Source organism: Juglans regia, chromosome 2 (assembly GCF_001411555.2).
Source record: "Juglans regia cultivar Chandler chromosome 2, Walnut 2.0, whole genome shotgun sequence".
Classification (NCBI taxonomy): domain Eukaryota; kingdom Viridiplantae; phylum Streptophyta; class Magnoliopsida; order Fagales; family Juglandaceae; genus Juglans; species Juglans regia.
The window spans coordinates 8,178,054-8,194,506 of NC_049902.1; the positions used below are offsets into that span (position 1 = coordinate 8,178,054).

A 16,453-nucleotide genomic window follows, 5' to 3' on the forward strand; every position below is an offset into this window, starting at 1 on the left:
TGCGGGTTTCATCAAGGAAGCCTTTTACCCTGAATGACTGTCAAATGTTGTCCTAATAAAAAAAAGCAAACAAGAAGTGGAGAATATGCATGGACTTCACCGACCTAAATAAAACATGCTCAAAAGACAATTTCCCTCTACCATGAAATCAATGTCATCGTAGACGTCACTGTAGGGCACCAGCTGTTGACCTTCATGGACGCCTACTCAGGCCTTAGGTTGTATTGCTACCAAGTCATGCCATTTGGCCTAAAGAACACAGGGGCAACCTACCATAGGCTAGTCAACTTAATGTTTAAAAACCAAATAGGGCGGACCATGGAAGGTTATGTGGATGATTTGTTAATTAAAAGCAAAGAGTCCGCCCAACATCTGGCCGACCTAAGAGAAGCTATTACGACAGTATAAAATGAAGCTGAACTCATCGAAGTGTGCATTTGGAGTAGGATCGGGCAAGTTTCTGGAGTTCATAGTGTCAAATAGAGGAATTGAAGCCTCCCCATAAAAGATTGAAGCAATCATGAACATGAAACCACCAAAGAGCCTAAATGCCACGCAACGGCTACGGGGAGAATAGCAACCTTGAACAGGTTCGTATTCAGATCCACGGACAAATGCCTCCCTTTCTTTATGGTATTGCAAAAAGTACAGCCCTAGGTTGAGGAGTGTACCAAGTAAAAAGGGTGCAGAGGTCATCATACCATGCCGCCTTTAAACATCAATGACAACTACAAAGACTCACAGTGCCAAGAAAAAAGGGCGCGGAGGTCATCAAATCACGTTGCCCTTAAACACCAATGACGAGTAATAAACCTTGCGGTGTCAAGTAAAAAGGACGTGAAGGTCATCATATCTCGCCGCTAGGGGTGTCAGAAAAAATTGAAAAATCGGATGAAATGGACCGGTGCAGTACCGCTTTTCATATTTTGAAAACCGATTTAAACCGAACCGAACCGAACCGGTACATATATATTTTTAATTTTTTTATATTATATAATTATTATATATATATATATATATTTATGCAACATTTCTAATTAATATAATGTGAAATTCTAATCTTATTATTCAAGCCTATATACTAGTATAATTAGACACTAATTATACTATTTTAATCTTATTATTCAAGTTTATTAATCTCACTAATAAGTTAGACACTACTTATATTATACTATTATAATTGAACATTAAAGAATTAGTAATTGTTAATAATAAATACTAAATTCTCACAATTAAGTTTAGTGTTAAAAAAATTATAATATTAAACATATATAGTGTCACAGGTGTAAATGGTAAACCAAAAAATGGGACCGAACTTGACCGAATTTGGAAAAATCAAAAGTTTCGATTTTAGTGATGAATTGATCTGTGTATTGGTTCTTAAATTTTCAAAACTGATATATATCAGTTTGGTTTCAAAATTTCTCTAAAACCGAACCGAACCAAACCGCTTACACCCTTACACGTCGCCCTTAAACAGCAATGACGAGTACAAACACTCGTGGTGCCGGGTAAAAAGGGCGCGGAGATCATGATCATCAAACATCAACATCAAGTGCAAAGATACGTAGTTCAAAAGAAAGCAGCGTGAAAGACGACAACAACAAAATATAACAACAAGCCACACAGAGAGTAGAAAGAAAGAGCCTCATGAAATAAAAGCAAATGGAAGCACGAAAAGGTCAAAACTGCCTTAATGTTTCCAATGTACACAACTACAAAAGGGAAATACAAGAATACGTATATTGTTTACAAAAAGTTGTTACAAGCGTAGTAGAGAGAGAATCATTTACAGAAAGCTAAGTACTAGGACAACCGAAAGGTGGAGGTGGGTGAGGATCGTCGAAGACATTGAGCATGGTGTCCCGACCAAAGGCGTCAACAAATTGACGCGAGGCTGCATCAGGTTTGAACATCCCCAAATCTAAACGCCTCAAGTTAGTATGAGGATTGGTCAACAAATGCAATCTAGGTCGAAGCACGTCGGCCCCATTCCATAACCAAAAGCACAATCCCTAATGCCAGGCGCCGACGCCCTCTGAGGATGAAGGTAGACAAGTTCCTCTCTCGCAACTGCCAAGCCAGATTCCAATGTCTTCACCAGTTGGGTCTTTTCCTTCAATCATTTATCCTTGTTAATAAACATTTCGTTAAGCTTCTTTTGTTTTTCATCTACATCGGCGCGAACTTTCTTGTGCTGCTCGTGCCGTTTGATCAACTCTTCTAGAGCGTCGCGCGCCTCAGAGAGGTCAAGATTAACTAGCCGCTTGCCCTCCTTTGAGGCCACCAATTGCTCCTCGAGTTCAATGCAGTGCTACTAAGAACTAGATAACTCTTGGCGGACAAAATTGAGTTCCTCCGGAAGGGCGAATAGGTCAAAGCGAGCACGACCACACTCTAACTCTAACTCCCCCAAGGCAAGGGAAAGCTGAGCTTTAACAGAATCACGCTCTAACTCCAACAGTCCTAATAAGTTGTCTCGGACCCTCACCTGCGTGGTACGACGGAGTTCATCGCAAAGGTGAAAAACCTCATCGTGAAGAATGTCCAAGTCATAGCCATCCTCTTGCTCAAGTAGGATCTCCAACTCCGCTCTCTAACATTTTCATCTCTCAATTTCTTTCTTGGCTTAAAAAGATAAGAAACGCCTAGAATGGACTTCATCTTTGAAATCAGCACGATACGCCATGATCCAAGCCGCCAAATCATCGACACCCTACAAAGATAAATCCCAAGAATGGTAAACAATCTTCTTGGAAAAATGGCGAAGAGAAATTAGAGGAGTAGAGTCGGAGATATCCCAGAAGGAAAATTCCTTAGCCGATTAGCCATGCTGCTAACGACCTCTTCTCTAGCAGGACCAGAGGAGGTGGAAGTACCTACCCATCGTACCTCACCTCAAGCCTATAATAAGGACCAAGGGGGAAAGCCTCAGAAGGCACCCCCTGTGAGTCTACTCCAATCTTAGGGGCCTTACCCAAATCTCCTACCGGGGAAACATTGTGGGTGTAAGCAAGTTCAACCTCTCCAAGACTGATGTCCTCACTCGTGAGACCACCCAAAGGAACACCTTCCTCTAAGGAAGAATACCCAGCGTCATCTCTAAAAGAGGAAGAAGAGGAAGAGAGAATAGAAACGACCAGCCCCAGGGTCGAGTGGAGGGGTTTCTCCCCCCAAGATGGTAGTAGGCAAAGAGTAGGGTGTCGAACATTTGCCTTTACTTTCTTCTTCCACTTCTTCACAAACAAGAACATCACCGCCCTTCTCGCCTCCCTAGACACCACGATCACCTAGGGGGCACCATCTCCACTACCTTGATTTCCCTCATGGGTGGTCAGCAAGACTCAATAAGAAGGCGGCGTCCATATCAACGTTGACCTCACCGCCCTCCCTAGGCAAATCAGAGCTTTCAAATGTAGGGAATTCGAAGGTGGGGCTAGACTCTGAATAAAATTATTGGGAAGGAAGATCAAAGTCAAACACGATTGCTAAGTCAGAAAAGGCTTGACCCATCAAACCCTCAACATCATCAAGACCTGGAGAAGGCGTGTGTGTGCTGGTGAGTGATTGGGGGTAGAAGGAGAAGTATCTTGAGGTTGGTTAGACACGAGGGCGGCGTCGTCGTTTGCATGTGCAACCCCCCTCTTTGCTACAAGAGAAGGTTTATCAGAAGTAGGCTGGCAGGAACATTTCCTCGAAGCCTTTGGAGTAGACTCTGAGGGAGACTTGGTGGAGAGAGATGGCGCCATGGCCTTGCTTAGCAAAAGACAAACCTTTGACCTTCGAGTGGTCAGACATCTCCAAGAAACGATCAATATTGGCAGGCATCAAGAGATACTCAGTCCAAAGGTCGTCTTCATGATCATTCGCCCAGGTGGCAACCATGTCGACACGAGATTATTCTCGTTCGGATAGAGGTTCCAAAGCCACCATTAGGCCTTTGTCGTCAGGAATTTTATCCCATGTAGCCCTTATTGGAAATTTTCGACACATAGCCTCTAAATGGGGAAATTCTCAATCAGCACTCGAGACCAAGAAAAACTTTCTCGTCCATTATTTGGTGTTTGAGTGAGGACTTTCAAAACGGACCAACTGTTGTTTCCTAATCCGAAAGCTGCAAATGTTACCCGAAGAGCTTTCAAAGAATAAAATGCCAAGAATTCTTAGGCGGTTAAATCTGGGTATTCTCCCCTAGCAAGTTCCAAAACCAAACAAAACACAATACAAGAACAAAGAAAAACCCGCCACACATGAGAATGAAGTTGCGCATGGGTTAGCCTAAGAAGATCAAGAACGTCGTGTATTGGGTGACAGAAATGAAATTGCAAACCGTGGGCTAGGGCACAAATGAGAAGAGCAACCTTATCAGTGAGCTCTTCTTCATCGACGCATCTGCGACGAGGGAGTTCTAGGAGTATGGAGTCTGGGATCTCGTAGGTGTTGCATAGACTCAACAAGTCTCTGACAGTGAGGGTGGAGTGACACTCGAAACCTTTGAAGTATGGGACGTCTTTAGTGGTAGAAGATTCTGGGACAGTAGGGGATCAAGATGTATTTCGTTGGGCCATGAGGGTAACAAAGAAGCAGATGAAAAGGAAAAATGCAGAAGATTGGGATCGCAGATAAAGAAGTCGAGATAATGAAGTTTCCAAAACGTAAAGAAGAAATGAAGAAATCGTGAAGAAGATGAAAAATAAAAAAGAGTAGACAAATGAAGATAATAAATATAAATCATCATTACTTGCCTCTAAGCGAAAAGATTGAAGAACAAGACGATGGTTATTGGGTAACATATGCAAGTTTCCCCAAGTTTAAAATTCTCGCTTCTTGTTAAGCAGAAAGGACGAGTAAAATAATAAATTGGCTAACATGGTAACCCATAGGTTGTCCCAAATTACCGGTAGGGTGATCTAGGGTCTCAAGCGCTCTCAACTGAGTGAAGCAAAATATTTATAATTCCTTCATTATAAATTCACCACGCTTACATGCAAGATAAATTAGTAGGATAATTGGAGGAGTTAATATTGGTCTGGCCCAAACTAGAGACCCAAGGCCCATCACTCCTAAAGGGTTCAAAAGAGTCGTGTGACTTAGTAAAGACTCTACTGCCGATCTATTAGGAATGAATAAATTCTCATGTTATGGATATGGCCCACGTGTGATTAGATGATTTCAATACGTCAGGGATAAATTTTATGATGGATGAGCATAGTACAAAGTTAATCAGTTTATAATATGCATCATATATTCTCCATGCCTATATATAAGAGCAACAGGTAACCCTTAACCTCTGATTTTATGCATTCTAAAATTATTACTTCTCATTACTGACTTAAACATCAGAAAGGTCACAAGCATACCATGCTGCCCACTTAATGATTTACAGGTGAGCAATCACAACCGGTGATGGGACACGTCCTTTTAACACTTTCAGATATAAAAGTTGAATGCTCTTCACAATGAGGCATCCAGGATAATAGGCATGACAACGATTTAGAAGAGAAATAAAAGTGAAATGAACACTCCATAGTGATATTTTACAGAGTTTTCCAGTACCAAATAGAAACATGGGTTGCCCAATTCTCATCAAATTAATAAATTACCAACCCTCTAGATGTACACAGAGAGAGAGAGTCCCATTGTCCGACTAGCAACACGATAATACCACCAAAGGTATCAAAAGCCCACCTTTTGACCCCAGGAAGAAGAAAAAAACAGAACCTAGCAAGATTGTCCTTAGATGAACAGCTACAGAACAACAGCAGAATCACATGCATACCCACCTCTGGACACTGAAATCCAGCATCATCTCTGACCACCCTGCCCCACCACCATCACGGTTCCTCTCTCTTCAACCCCACCAAACCATGCAGCCTGTGAAAAAGAGGATCATAGAGAAAGAGAAGAAAGTAGTGTCTAAGAGTCTAAGCCCACCATGACTTTCATCTGTATTAATGCCAGCTCCTGACGGCCCTACACCAGTACCAATCCCTCCTAGCACTCCAGTGGAAGGCGTTGTTGTGTATGGACTGGTGGTTGTGGGCGTGGTGGTTGTAGTTGTGGGTGTGGTGGTGGATGATGGCGTTGTTGTCGTCGGGGTTGTACTGGTGCTTGCAGCACTGAATTAAGAAAATAAAGCAAGGTTTACTAACTCAACCTTAAAAACCAGAAATTCATAAGCAAGCACGTCTTTGAAACTTCAAAACATAGATTGATTTTATAAAACATTGAAGAAAAGAAAATATAGATTCTTAAGTTTGTTCAAAATCTAAGGATTCTCTGCTAATTTCAGATTTACACGAATTTCATGATTTTACATCCATTGCTTGCAAAAAGACCAAGCAGCATAGTTACCGGTATCTGCATTGTCTGACAAGTAACATGATAATAGTAGAATTTCCATCATTTCCCAAATAAGCTTTAAACGATTTTGAAATGGAAAATGTACGTTACTTTGTATATAGTGTTCTTTTATTCTTTAGGTCTTCTAATATGACATGAGATCTACTCTATCCTCACTTTGTAAAGCAAAACCAAGTTAATCAACATAAAGATCTTGAAAAAATAGGTTTTTACTTCATTTTGGAATTTATACGATTTATAACTACTAAATGCTAGTGATGCTCACCCACACAGCTACTAAACAAGAACAACATGGAGAGTTTGAAATTTGAAAAATTTTTGTCTTCTTAAGTATTTTAACTTTTAGTTTATAGCTTTATATGGGATCAAATGCAAGTGAAATGTCCCTTTCTAAGAGAAGACTATGGCAACCTGAAATATATCTCAACACTTCATACAGTATGATTTCACTTCTCACAGAATCATCTGCTGCAAAAATAAATCTTTCTTATATAAAAGACAGAAAATGTTTTGATTGATTTACCTCCATTTTCAGATGCAAGACTAATGTGTAAGAATGAGAAGAAAAAGAAGAAAAATATTGTTATATTCAAACAAGACTGCAAAAAGAATTAGGACCAATGCTTTGAGCTTTAAATAAGTGTACTTTTTTAAAAAATTTTGAACAAAAAAATGTCTTAGCAAAACCCTATTTACATATATTTTTAAAAATTCTAAAAAAGTTTTATGATGCATACTCTCCCCAAGGCAGCTGTGTATTAGGTAACTTAAGGGAGCTCCTAGTGTCAAATCAAACTCAAGATATCTCAGTCTGCAGCTCATCCTATGTTCACTATTTAACCACTAAAGTAATATTTTGACAGTTTTTTGAAAATATTTCTTACAGGAAAAATAAGAATTTTGAGCATTATGAGGGTTATTTTCTTCTATTTTATGCATTACGTGATTTCTTTTAAATTGTGGAAGGGTAGACAATACATCTGGTCTGCATGTGGCTTTGCCTGCACCATGGTAGAAGCCATCAAAGATTTCTTGATGAGATAATCAGCAATAAAGTTATTAATAAGTTAATAAATTCAACGTCAAGCAATAATTTGCAATGATCTTTCATTTATTAGTTAAAAAGATCGTTAGATATCATAGTCGTTCAACAAGAAGTTGACAATGTTTGTATAAGAGCAGATGTAGCACGAGACCCATCCCAATAAGAACAAAAATATTTTTTTATTTTTATTCATTCATTTATTTATATTCTTAAACATTTCTTTTCTAAAAAAAAAAATCACAACATCATTAAAAAAACACTTCTTTAATCACTAAATAAAAAGAAAAAAGAAAAAAAATTTTCAGGACCCAACATTCGGTGACTCTAGCATTTTGTTTGTATAATTCATTATACAGACTGCAAAAATGTTAAAGAAATTTTCTTAAAGATACATGACTAGAGGTATGCTTTGTTCAGAATATTTTAGACAATGTTGGTTTTAGAATTTTTTTTAGAGGTATTGTTTACTGGATTTTGTGAAAGTAGACAGAAAAACTAGAGTATGTTTTTAAATAAATGTTGTGTATTGGGATTTGAGAACGAAGATAAGTAAAATTAAAAATTTGTATGATTATAATTTTCTGTGGTATTTTTTTTTATTTTTTATAAAAAATGTTTTCATTTTTGTGTTTTTTACTTTTCATTTAAATCCAACCAAATTGTTGGATGAAAAAATAGATTTTTTTTTTTTTTTCCCAAATTGAAAGACGTTTTGATTGAAGTTAGAATAGTCATTGAGTTTTGTGCACAATTCGGCATAGTAGGACGGATCCCCTATCTTCTAGCCTCTAGGCCTTGTGTGGATAACAGAAATATTTTCTTATATCAAAGAAAATTGTTAGTTTTTTTCCTGAGAAATATTTTTGGAAAGAGAAAATATTTAGGAAAGTATTTTTTTTTTTTTTATGTTCGTGAAAGTTGTAGGGTAGGTTGAAAAGGGAAAAAAATTATTTGATATGAAAAGGCTTTTTAGAAGTTTTGTTTCTAAAATCTGTCTGGATTTTTTTTGTTATGGAACAAAGTCTAATAAAAGGGTAAAATTATTTTTGAAAAATATGCTATTTTTTTTTCTTGCTGTTAAAAAAAAAAAAAACTTTCTCCAAACAGAGTCAAATTCTCTTTTTTTTTTTCCCAAAGTGACTGTTAAAAAGGCCAACAACTTAAAAGGATAAGACATGCACAACACACGAGACCTCTCAAATTTCAAAAGTTGGCTCAAATCTCAAAAACTTTTGTCCATCCCAAGTCCTATTATGCCAGAAGCCCTTAACATCGAACAAATTGGTTTGGCCCACCATCAAAGTGTGGAAGTATGACTTACAAACATTAAAAAAAAAAATTACATAAAAAAAAATTATAAATTAATACATTTAAAATTTATTTTATAATAAAAATAATTTTATAATTTAGATTAATTTATAAATTTCTTTTAATATAATTGGCTAAAGTTTTTTTTTTTTAATTTTTTTGGCCACCACTTTCCACTGTACTCTCTGGCATCTAAACCCTATATGTTATGGACATTGGTTTCTTAGCTTTCTCAGAGGCCACAAAACAAAAGTGCTGACACAGATGAGATATGGACAATTTTGTCTTTCTCCAAGATACAACTTTTTACACTGTTTGGATTAACCTTTGGTAAAAAGCATTGGATCCCAATCATAGCATAATGTTGTATTTAAATGCCTACAGTGCTACCAAACCAATAAATGAGCACCCAGTCAGCAACATCATCATGCAATCTTGAATATTGGTCAAATGACAGAAAGTAGGCATTTTTATTGGGTGAAACGAGTAAAGGAGAGAGAATGGAAAAGAAGCGTCTAGATTCAATTTCTCCAAAAAATTATAGCATTTTATAAGAGGATAAAGAGAGGGAATGATGTAGGACTTGAAATCTTTCTTTCACACGGCTATACTTTTCAAAATACAAAAAAGAGAGGCGTTTATTGATCCCCATGAAAAAATGTGAAGGAGAAAATGAAGAGATTATAGCAGCCAAAAAAAGCATCCAGCACTAGTGCAGAGAGATTTTCTGTATGCAAATGTAATAGAACTCGCTTAAGTCCAAGCTCACAAAGATTGTGAACAAACTAGCCAATAAAATTCAAGCATGGAGTGAAATGTGTAAGAGCTTAGAGCTAGTAATTCCCAAAAAAATGGCTATGGGCGTTTGCGCTTTGCAGGGTGAAACAAGTAGATCTGCCAAAGAATAGAGCTAGTGGTCTAAAAATGCCTATATTTATCTTGTCACTGTAACTTTACTGGCACTCAAATTCCCTGAGTATGAGAAGTTAAACGAAGATCCTATACAGGGATGACACTGTCGGATTTTTAATGGTCGTAAATGTTAAGGGACCTTCATTTTCTAAGAAAATAAAGGACCCACCACTACATCCTGACAAGAAAATTGAAAAGAAGCAACAAATATGATTTTATTTACTGCCGATTTAAGTTTATGGAAAATAAGTAAATCGCTGAAAAAAAAAAGAGCAAGGAAAATTATACCTGGCGCTGGAAGGGAAAACACAACCAGTAATGCCTGTAAATCACCAACAGAGAAAAAAGAAAAAAAGTAGCCATGAGCTCTCTGATCTGATCTTAAAAAGTTTTGTTTTTTCTTTCTATTTTTCCCTAATCGTGTCTGTGTAAAAAAGAAAGAAAAATTAGAATTTTATGAAGGGCATGCAACTCACTAGGGTCAGTAGTAGAAATGGAGGCGGTGCCAGCAAAATCACAGGTGCCTTGAGCTTGACCCTTTTTTTGGAAGAAGCTGTTAACAGCATAGGAGCAATGAGCCCTAACAGAGTTGGGTTGGTAACAGGCTCCATTTACATGGATAGGGTTACAGTCAGCCCCAGCTCCACAGGCATAGTCCAATGACTTCTGTAGGGCTGCGTCACCCAACCCATCCTTGCAAACACACCAGGTAGCACCTGATTACCACAATCCCCCCACCCCAAAAGAAAAAGCAGATCAGCTCTGGACAGGTAGAGAGAGAGAGAGAGAGAGAGTTGCTAGCAAAATTTTCACTCTACAAAAAAACAAAAAAAAAGGCAACCAAGAGAAGCAAGGTCCTTCGATTTGTTTTACAAAAGCATAAGAATGTTTGTTTTGTAGAGAATGGGCTATTTTATAGAGAAAAATGAGAATGTTTGTTCAGAACAAAAGAAAAGAAAGAAAGAAAGAAAGACACTTGTTTTGAGAAATGTTTGGGAAAAAAGAGGGGGTGGTTATAGCCTCATCACAAGCATTTCTAGCCCATATAAGAGCTTTACAAACTGAGAGCAGAAGATAGAAGTCTATCCAAAGATGAAAACCCGTAACTAGCAACATATGACGAAAGGGAAACGCTAATACTGTATAACACCAACATAATATGTGGAAAAAAAAAATGAAAATGCTGGTAATGTTCAAAATATGGATTATACAACCATTTCTACCAACAAATATGAACCATTTTTTATCAGAACATTGAATCTAAATGCACCCTCATAAAGAAACTAAGAAACGAACATGAGAGAGAGAGAGAGAGAGGCTTTAGTTTTGGGGGGGGGTTGAAGAAAGAAAGAAAGGAAGAAAAGAAAAATGCTACGAGCTTACTTGAATGGCCAGTCATGGCCAAGAAGAGCACTAGAAAAGCCAAGACAGCCATGATCTGAGAAGGAATGATTACTGGTTAGAAGAGGTAGCAATGGTGCTCCTCCGAGACAGCCTGTCCGGTTATTGGAGGCTCTGAGAGAGAGACAGAGATGGCCTTATTAATATGGGTGTGTGAACAATGGAAGAGGGGGAATCCGAATATCTCTAAAAAAAAAAAAAAAAAAAAGCACTGACATGTAAAGTGGAATATAGACACGTAGAGCGTGGGATGACAGATGAAGCGCTGCTTGTGTTGGGTGTCGGCTTGTCACTTGCGAGTGTTCATTTCTGTATATTCTTACAAAATAAACAATCTCATTTTATTTCACATAATTATTTTAATTATTTTAAATTTTTATAAAAATATAATAAATAATTTAATTTTTTTAATTATAAAATAAAATTTATATTAAAATAATAAAATATTTTATTTTACCTTATCTAATCTTTTTTTTTTTTATCCATTATCTTATTTAATCTAAACTATATAACCAAACGATGCCTAGTTACATGCATTCATCCGTTGATTCACCCTTTAGGCTTTAAGGCTTTTTTAAGCTTTCTTTACCCTTTATCGAGGGGGAAAAACAGTTCCAACGGGACACACGCCTTAAACCTGGCTAGCTTTTTGGTCTCTCACATTGTAAACTGTGATCCGCGGCGAGAAAAATGGATGGACGCTTTTATACACAGATATAATTTAATTTTTTTAATTTTTTTGCCTTTGAATATTAAACCGAATTAAGATGAATTAATTTTTTATAAATAGTAATGAGTTAAAATAATAAAGTGAATTTTATAAAATCTATCTAATATGAATTTAGATATATTTATAAGAAATTAAAAAAAATTTTGAGTCTTATGTGTAAAAAGTTATTGAGTTGAAAAAATTATGGGTCACAAGAGTAAAGATGAGTTGAGTTTAGTGATTTGAGACTTGTATATTTATGTTAAATTCAGTTTAAAATTAAACTGAACTCAATTGAGTCCAAATTTTAAATGAAACCTTAATAAATTATTTTTATTTTATAATAAAAAAAATTATGATATAATAGGTTGCATTAAATCACGTTAAAATATAAATTTTATTATATAAGATTTATGCGTAGACATTTTCCTTTTTAAAAAATTCATTCTTATATCAATAAATTTTAACTCTCAAAAGCATTTTGATATTTTTTTTTAGAGAAATGTTACTGTTATAAAGAAATCACGTAAAAATAAATACAAAAATTAACATGACTTTATATGATCGATTAGATTTACTTTATAATAAAAGTAACTTCACAATCTGATGTATCGCATCAAGTCACATCCAGTTTGTGAATTTTCTTTTATATATATGTAATCTATCTGCAACTAAAAATTTCTCTTTTTTTATTCTTAATTTCTAGCATGTTGTATGCTGGAATAGAAAAAGGAGGCCACATGGAGAGAGTGACGATGCTGATTGTTGCGGACGTGTTTCGTAGCACTGACAACGATTTTCAGTAACCTGCAATAAGAAAGTAGGTGAGGCTAGGTGTGTCTAGGGACACCTTCGATGTTAAAGTTAGTGTATAATCTGGGAAGTGATTCGAATTTCAGGGAGTTCAAAAATTACCTCAAGTGTGTCTTTTAACCTCTATTTATACCGGCGGGTTGGCCATACGATGGTGAAGGCTTGTCTTCAAGGTGCAATTTCCTCTGACCCTTTATGGAATGCGGATCTTCAGAGCTCTTAGTCAACCGTTACTCTAGGGAATTAATAGCCCAGGTGGGTATTATGGGCGCATATCACGCGGGAGGTAATCTTGCCCGTTATGACAATTACTAGTGATTGATGGCATGTGGATTTGATTTCCTCGTTGGTGCGTGATGGTTATTGACCTTTGATTCTTGTTTTGCAGCCTCCATCTTCCAGACCACGGGCCCTTGAGTTGTGGGCTTAGCCCCCTTTCCATGACGGTCCGTTCGGCCCTTCAGTTACCCCCCAAATTCCTGTCATATGAGTATGGTGGAAATTTTCAATTTTGGCTTCATTTATTATTCCCTTTGGTTTCAAATGGCTGCTTCGTTGATACGCCTCCCCACGTTTGGTATGACGTGTGGTAGTTCAGCTTTCACATCCTCTCGTGCAGCACAAATAACGGGATTTGCCTGTTTGGCATCTGCATTAGTGACACTTGTTCTTGTTGGGGTCTTCTAACCATCACTACTCCTATTTAAACCCATCTTTCATTTTTTTTCCACCATTGCATTCTCTTCCCGAAACCCTAGTCCATCATTGTCGTCGTATTCTCCTCTAAACCTTAAGTTCTCTTATACTCTTCACGTCTGCCCTTTTCTCTGCTTCCAATGGCTCCACGCAATACTTCCCGCTTTGGTTCTCATGACTCTCGCTCTTCCTACTCCCAAGTTTCTCCTAAAAAGGTTGGGGGTGGTAGCTCTTACTGCCCGAGGATGTCTCCACCCCTTTTCATGGGCAGTCTTCATCGCTTCCTAGATACAGTAGCTCGATGTCGCCAGACGGTCGTCATCTGTAGGTCCCATTGTCTCCAAAAGGCAATGGGCTTATTCACCCAACTTCGACTTATAGTGATCGCTTGGATGAGATTATGAAGCAGGCCAAAGTTGACTTGGTTTAGTCTTAGAGCCCGAGTATTCTCAATTAGGTGATTGGGATCTGAGTGGACAAACCCCATCTCCTACCAATGGGACAGTTGAAATCCTTGATCATTAGGATGAGGAGGAGGAAGATAATGACTTGGAGCTACACCCCGCGTTTCTGGAGCTTGTGCCAAAAGGTTTTATTGGTCCTCTCCCTGAGGTGCCCTTTCAGTCCTTGGGTGGTTAGCCTCTAGCGCCAGGGGACTTGGCCGGTATGCAAGAGGTTGGCGATGGAGTGCTTCTAAGGGCGACCAAGGTGTTTCCACGCCATCTAATCCCTCCACAACTTTTGGTGGGAGTCTTCTATCCTTCCTTTTGATTATCGAAGATTGTCCTTAGATGACCCTTCAAGCATTCAGTTTAGCGATGGCCGTGTCTCAAATCCTTTTCCAAGTGGACAAGCCCCATCTCCTACTGATGGGACAATTTAAATCCTTGATCTCTAGGATGAGGAGGAGGAAGATATCAACGCAGAGCTACACCCCGCATTTCTGGAGCCTATGTCGAAAGGTTCTGTCAATCCTCTTCCCGAGGTGCCCTTTGAGTCCATGGGTGGTTAGCCTCTAGCCCAAGGGGACTTGGCCGGTATCCAAGAGGTTGGCGATGGAGTGGCTTTCGGGCCGACCAAGGTGTTTCCATGCCATCTGTTCCCTTTACAACTTTTGGCAGGGAGACTCCTATTCTTGTTTTTTATTATCAGGGATTGTCCTTAGATGACCTTTCAAGCGTTGAGGTTAGTGACAGTCATGTCTCTATTCCTTTTCCGCCCTTCAGTGTCTCTCCGCTTGGCGGGGAAGTTTCCTTGCTAGCTAAGTTAAAAAGGGTACCTTCGATGGAGAAGTTGGATCGATGGGCCCGATTGGTGTGACTTTCAATCCCCACTTGCCCATGGCTTCACCTTCTTGCTGTTAAAATCGGCTACTGGCTCCAAGCCCCCTTTTGCTAGTGGGGGACTACTTGGTCCTTCTGGATCCTACACTTTGGGCCCATCCTCACAAGCAAACAACTAGGTGGAGGAGGGGGTTCTTATCTTCAGTAAGTTTCTCGATTTTGGTGACTTTATTATTTGTTCCTTATCTTCTTAATATTGATTGGTTTTATGTCTTAAGGGGTCAACGAACTTGTCGAGTGGATTGTGGATCGCCAGCTCTACCTGGAGGATGAGGTTGTCTCTCTTCGTACCTATACCGAAGAAGCTCGCCAGATTATCTATGAGGCAAGGGTGGAGATAGGAGAACTGGTGGACCCCCATTCTAATTGAGTCATATTCCCATATGTTGAAGGAGGATGTCTCTGGCCTCCGAGACGTGGTGGCAGGTCTGTGACAGGATCTGCAAAAGTCTGACAAAGAGGTGACAATGTGCCATTTTGAGGCTAGAGTTTTGGAAGATGAACACAATGCTAGGCAAGATAGACTTCAATGCCTAGAGCAAGAGTTAGATAGAGCCAGCAAGCGTGCCTCAGAGTATGCCAACAAGTTGGTCGCCTTGTTGAATGCTAGTCAAGAACTCAATGCAACTCTTGATTGCACTCATGGTGAGAGGGCTTAGCTGGAAGCTCGGTTTGAGGCAGCCAACAAGGACCTCAAGAAGTATAATGAAGAGTTTCCTAAGTTCAACAAGGTCACAGAGATCCATAGGCAGAAATTAAGTGAATTCCAGAATAAAGTTGCCGAGTTGGAGACTGAGTTAAGGGCTTATATGGAGAAGGCCGTTCGTCTTTCACCTCTGCTTGCAGTGGCTAGGGGGCTAGGCTACAAATATGGTATGCAGAGTTTGAGGTGCTATCTTTTGAGGAATTCAGGTGCAGATTTGCAATCATTGAATCTGGACTTCATTGATCCCAATTGTGTTGTCTTTCACTTTATTGATTCTCTGGGCCAAGATGTGATGCCCAACGCCTTTCTTCCTTCATATCAGAACTCCTAATGACTATTGTTTCTTTTTCTATTTTGATTACTCCTTAGACGGTTACATGAAGTATCTTTCATAGTTGTAACATTTTGCCACTAGGTTCTTGTTGTGCTTGTTTGGATCTTGATACTCTTTTTTTTTACTTTATTTTGATACTTGTTGTGGAGTTGATGTCTTTCTACGTATGTTTGAGTACTTACTGTTTTGACTTGTTGATTGTCATGCGAGTGCAAGGGTACTCAGTTTGAGGGTGAGGGTTGAAGTCATAGTTTTAAATTTTGTACCGTACCGGCCGTGACGGCCGAAATTTTTCATACCGGCCGTCCAGCTGGTATAGGTACTATATCTATTTTGTACCGGTCAAATACCGGCCGTACCGCCCGATACCGGACGTATCGGCCTCAATTTCGGCCTGTACCGACCTCAATTTTGGCCGGTACCAGCCGATATTTCAGCCAGTATTTTTTTTTTCGTTTTTTCAAACTACAAGTTTATTTTTTAACCCACAATTCAGATTAGACTATTTATAATTTATATATATGTATTTATATATAATTTATTTATATATAGACTATTATTTTCGAATATAATTTATTTATATATCGAGTATTCCGAAATGTTATTCCGAAACGGTACCGGTACCGAAATATTTCGTTCCAATACCTTGACCGGTACAGCATCCAGTACGGTATTCAAAACATTGGTTAAAGTAGTAAAGGGAATGTCATCACCCAATGATCGTAGTGCGAATGTGAGAGCACTCGAATTAAAGGGGTAAAGGTCAAAGTAGTCAATGGACTGTCATCACCAGTTGATTGCCGTGCAAATGTGAGAGCACCTG

The 16,453-nt window shown here is 38.5% G+C and overlaps 1 protein-coding gene across 1 annotated transcript; it reads right to left on the minus strand.

The window, feature by feature from the left end:
* Positions 1-5,492: 5,492 nt before the first annotated feature.
* Positions 5,493-11,261, minus strand: LOC108982890 (PLASMODESMATA CALLOSE-BINDING PROTEIN 3-like). The gene is made up of 4 exons (XM_018954364.2): positions 11,012-11,261; positions 10,105-10,344; positions 9,917-9,950; positions 5,493-6,119 (listed from the first exon to the last, which is right to left on the minus strand). Exons 1-4 carry the CDS (start codon positions 11,061-11,063, stop codon positions 5,852-5,854), a joined length of 594 nt encoding a protein of 197 aa, XP_018809909.1. The 5' UTR covers positions 11,064-11,261; the 3' UTR covers positions 5,493-5,851.
* Between the last annotated feature and the right edge of the window lie 5,192 nt (positions 11,262-16,453).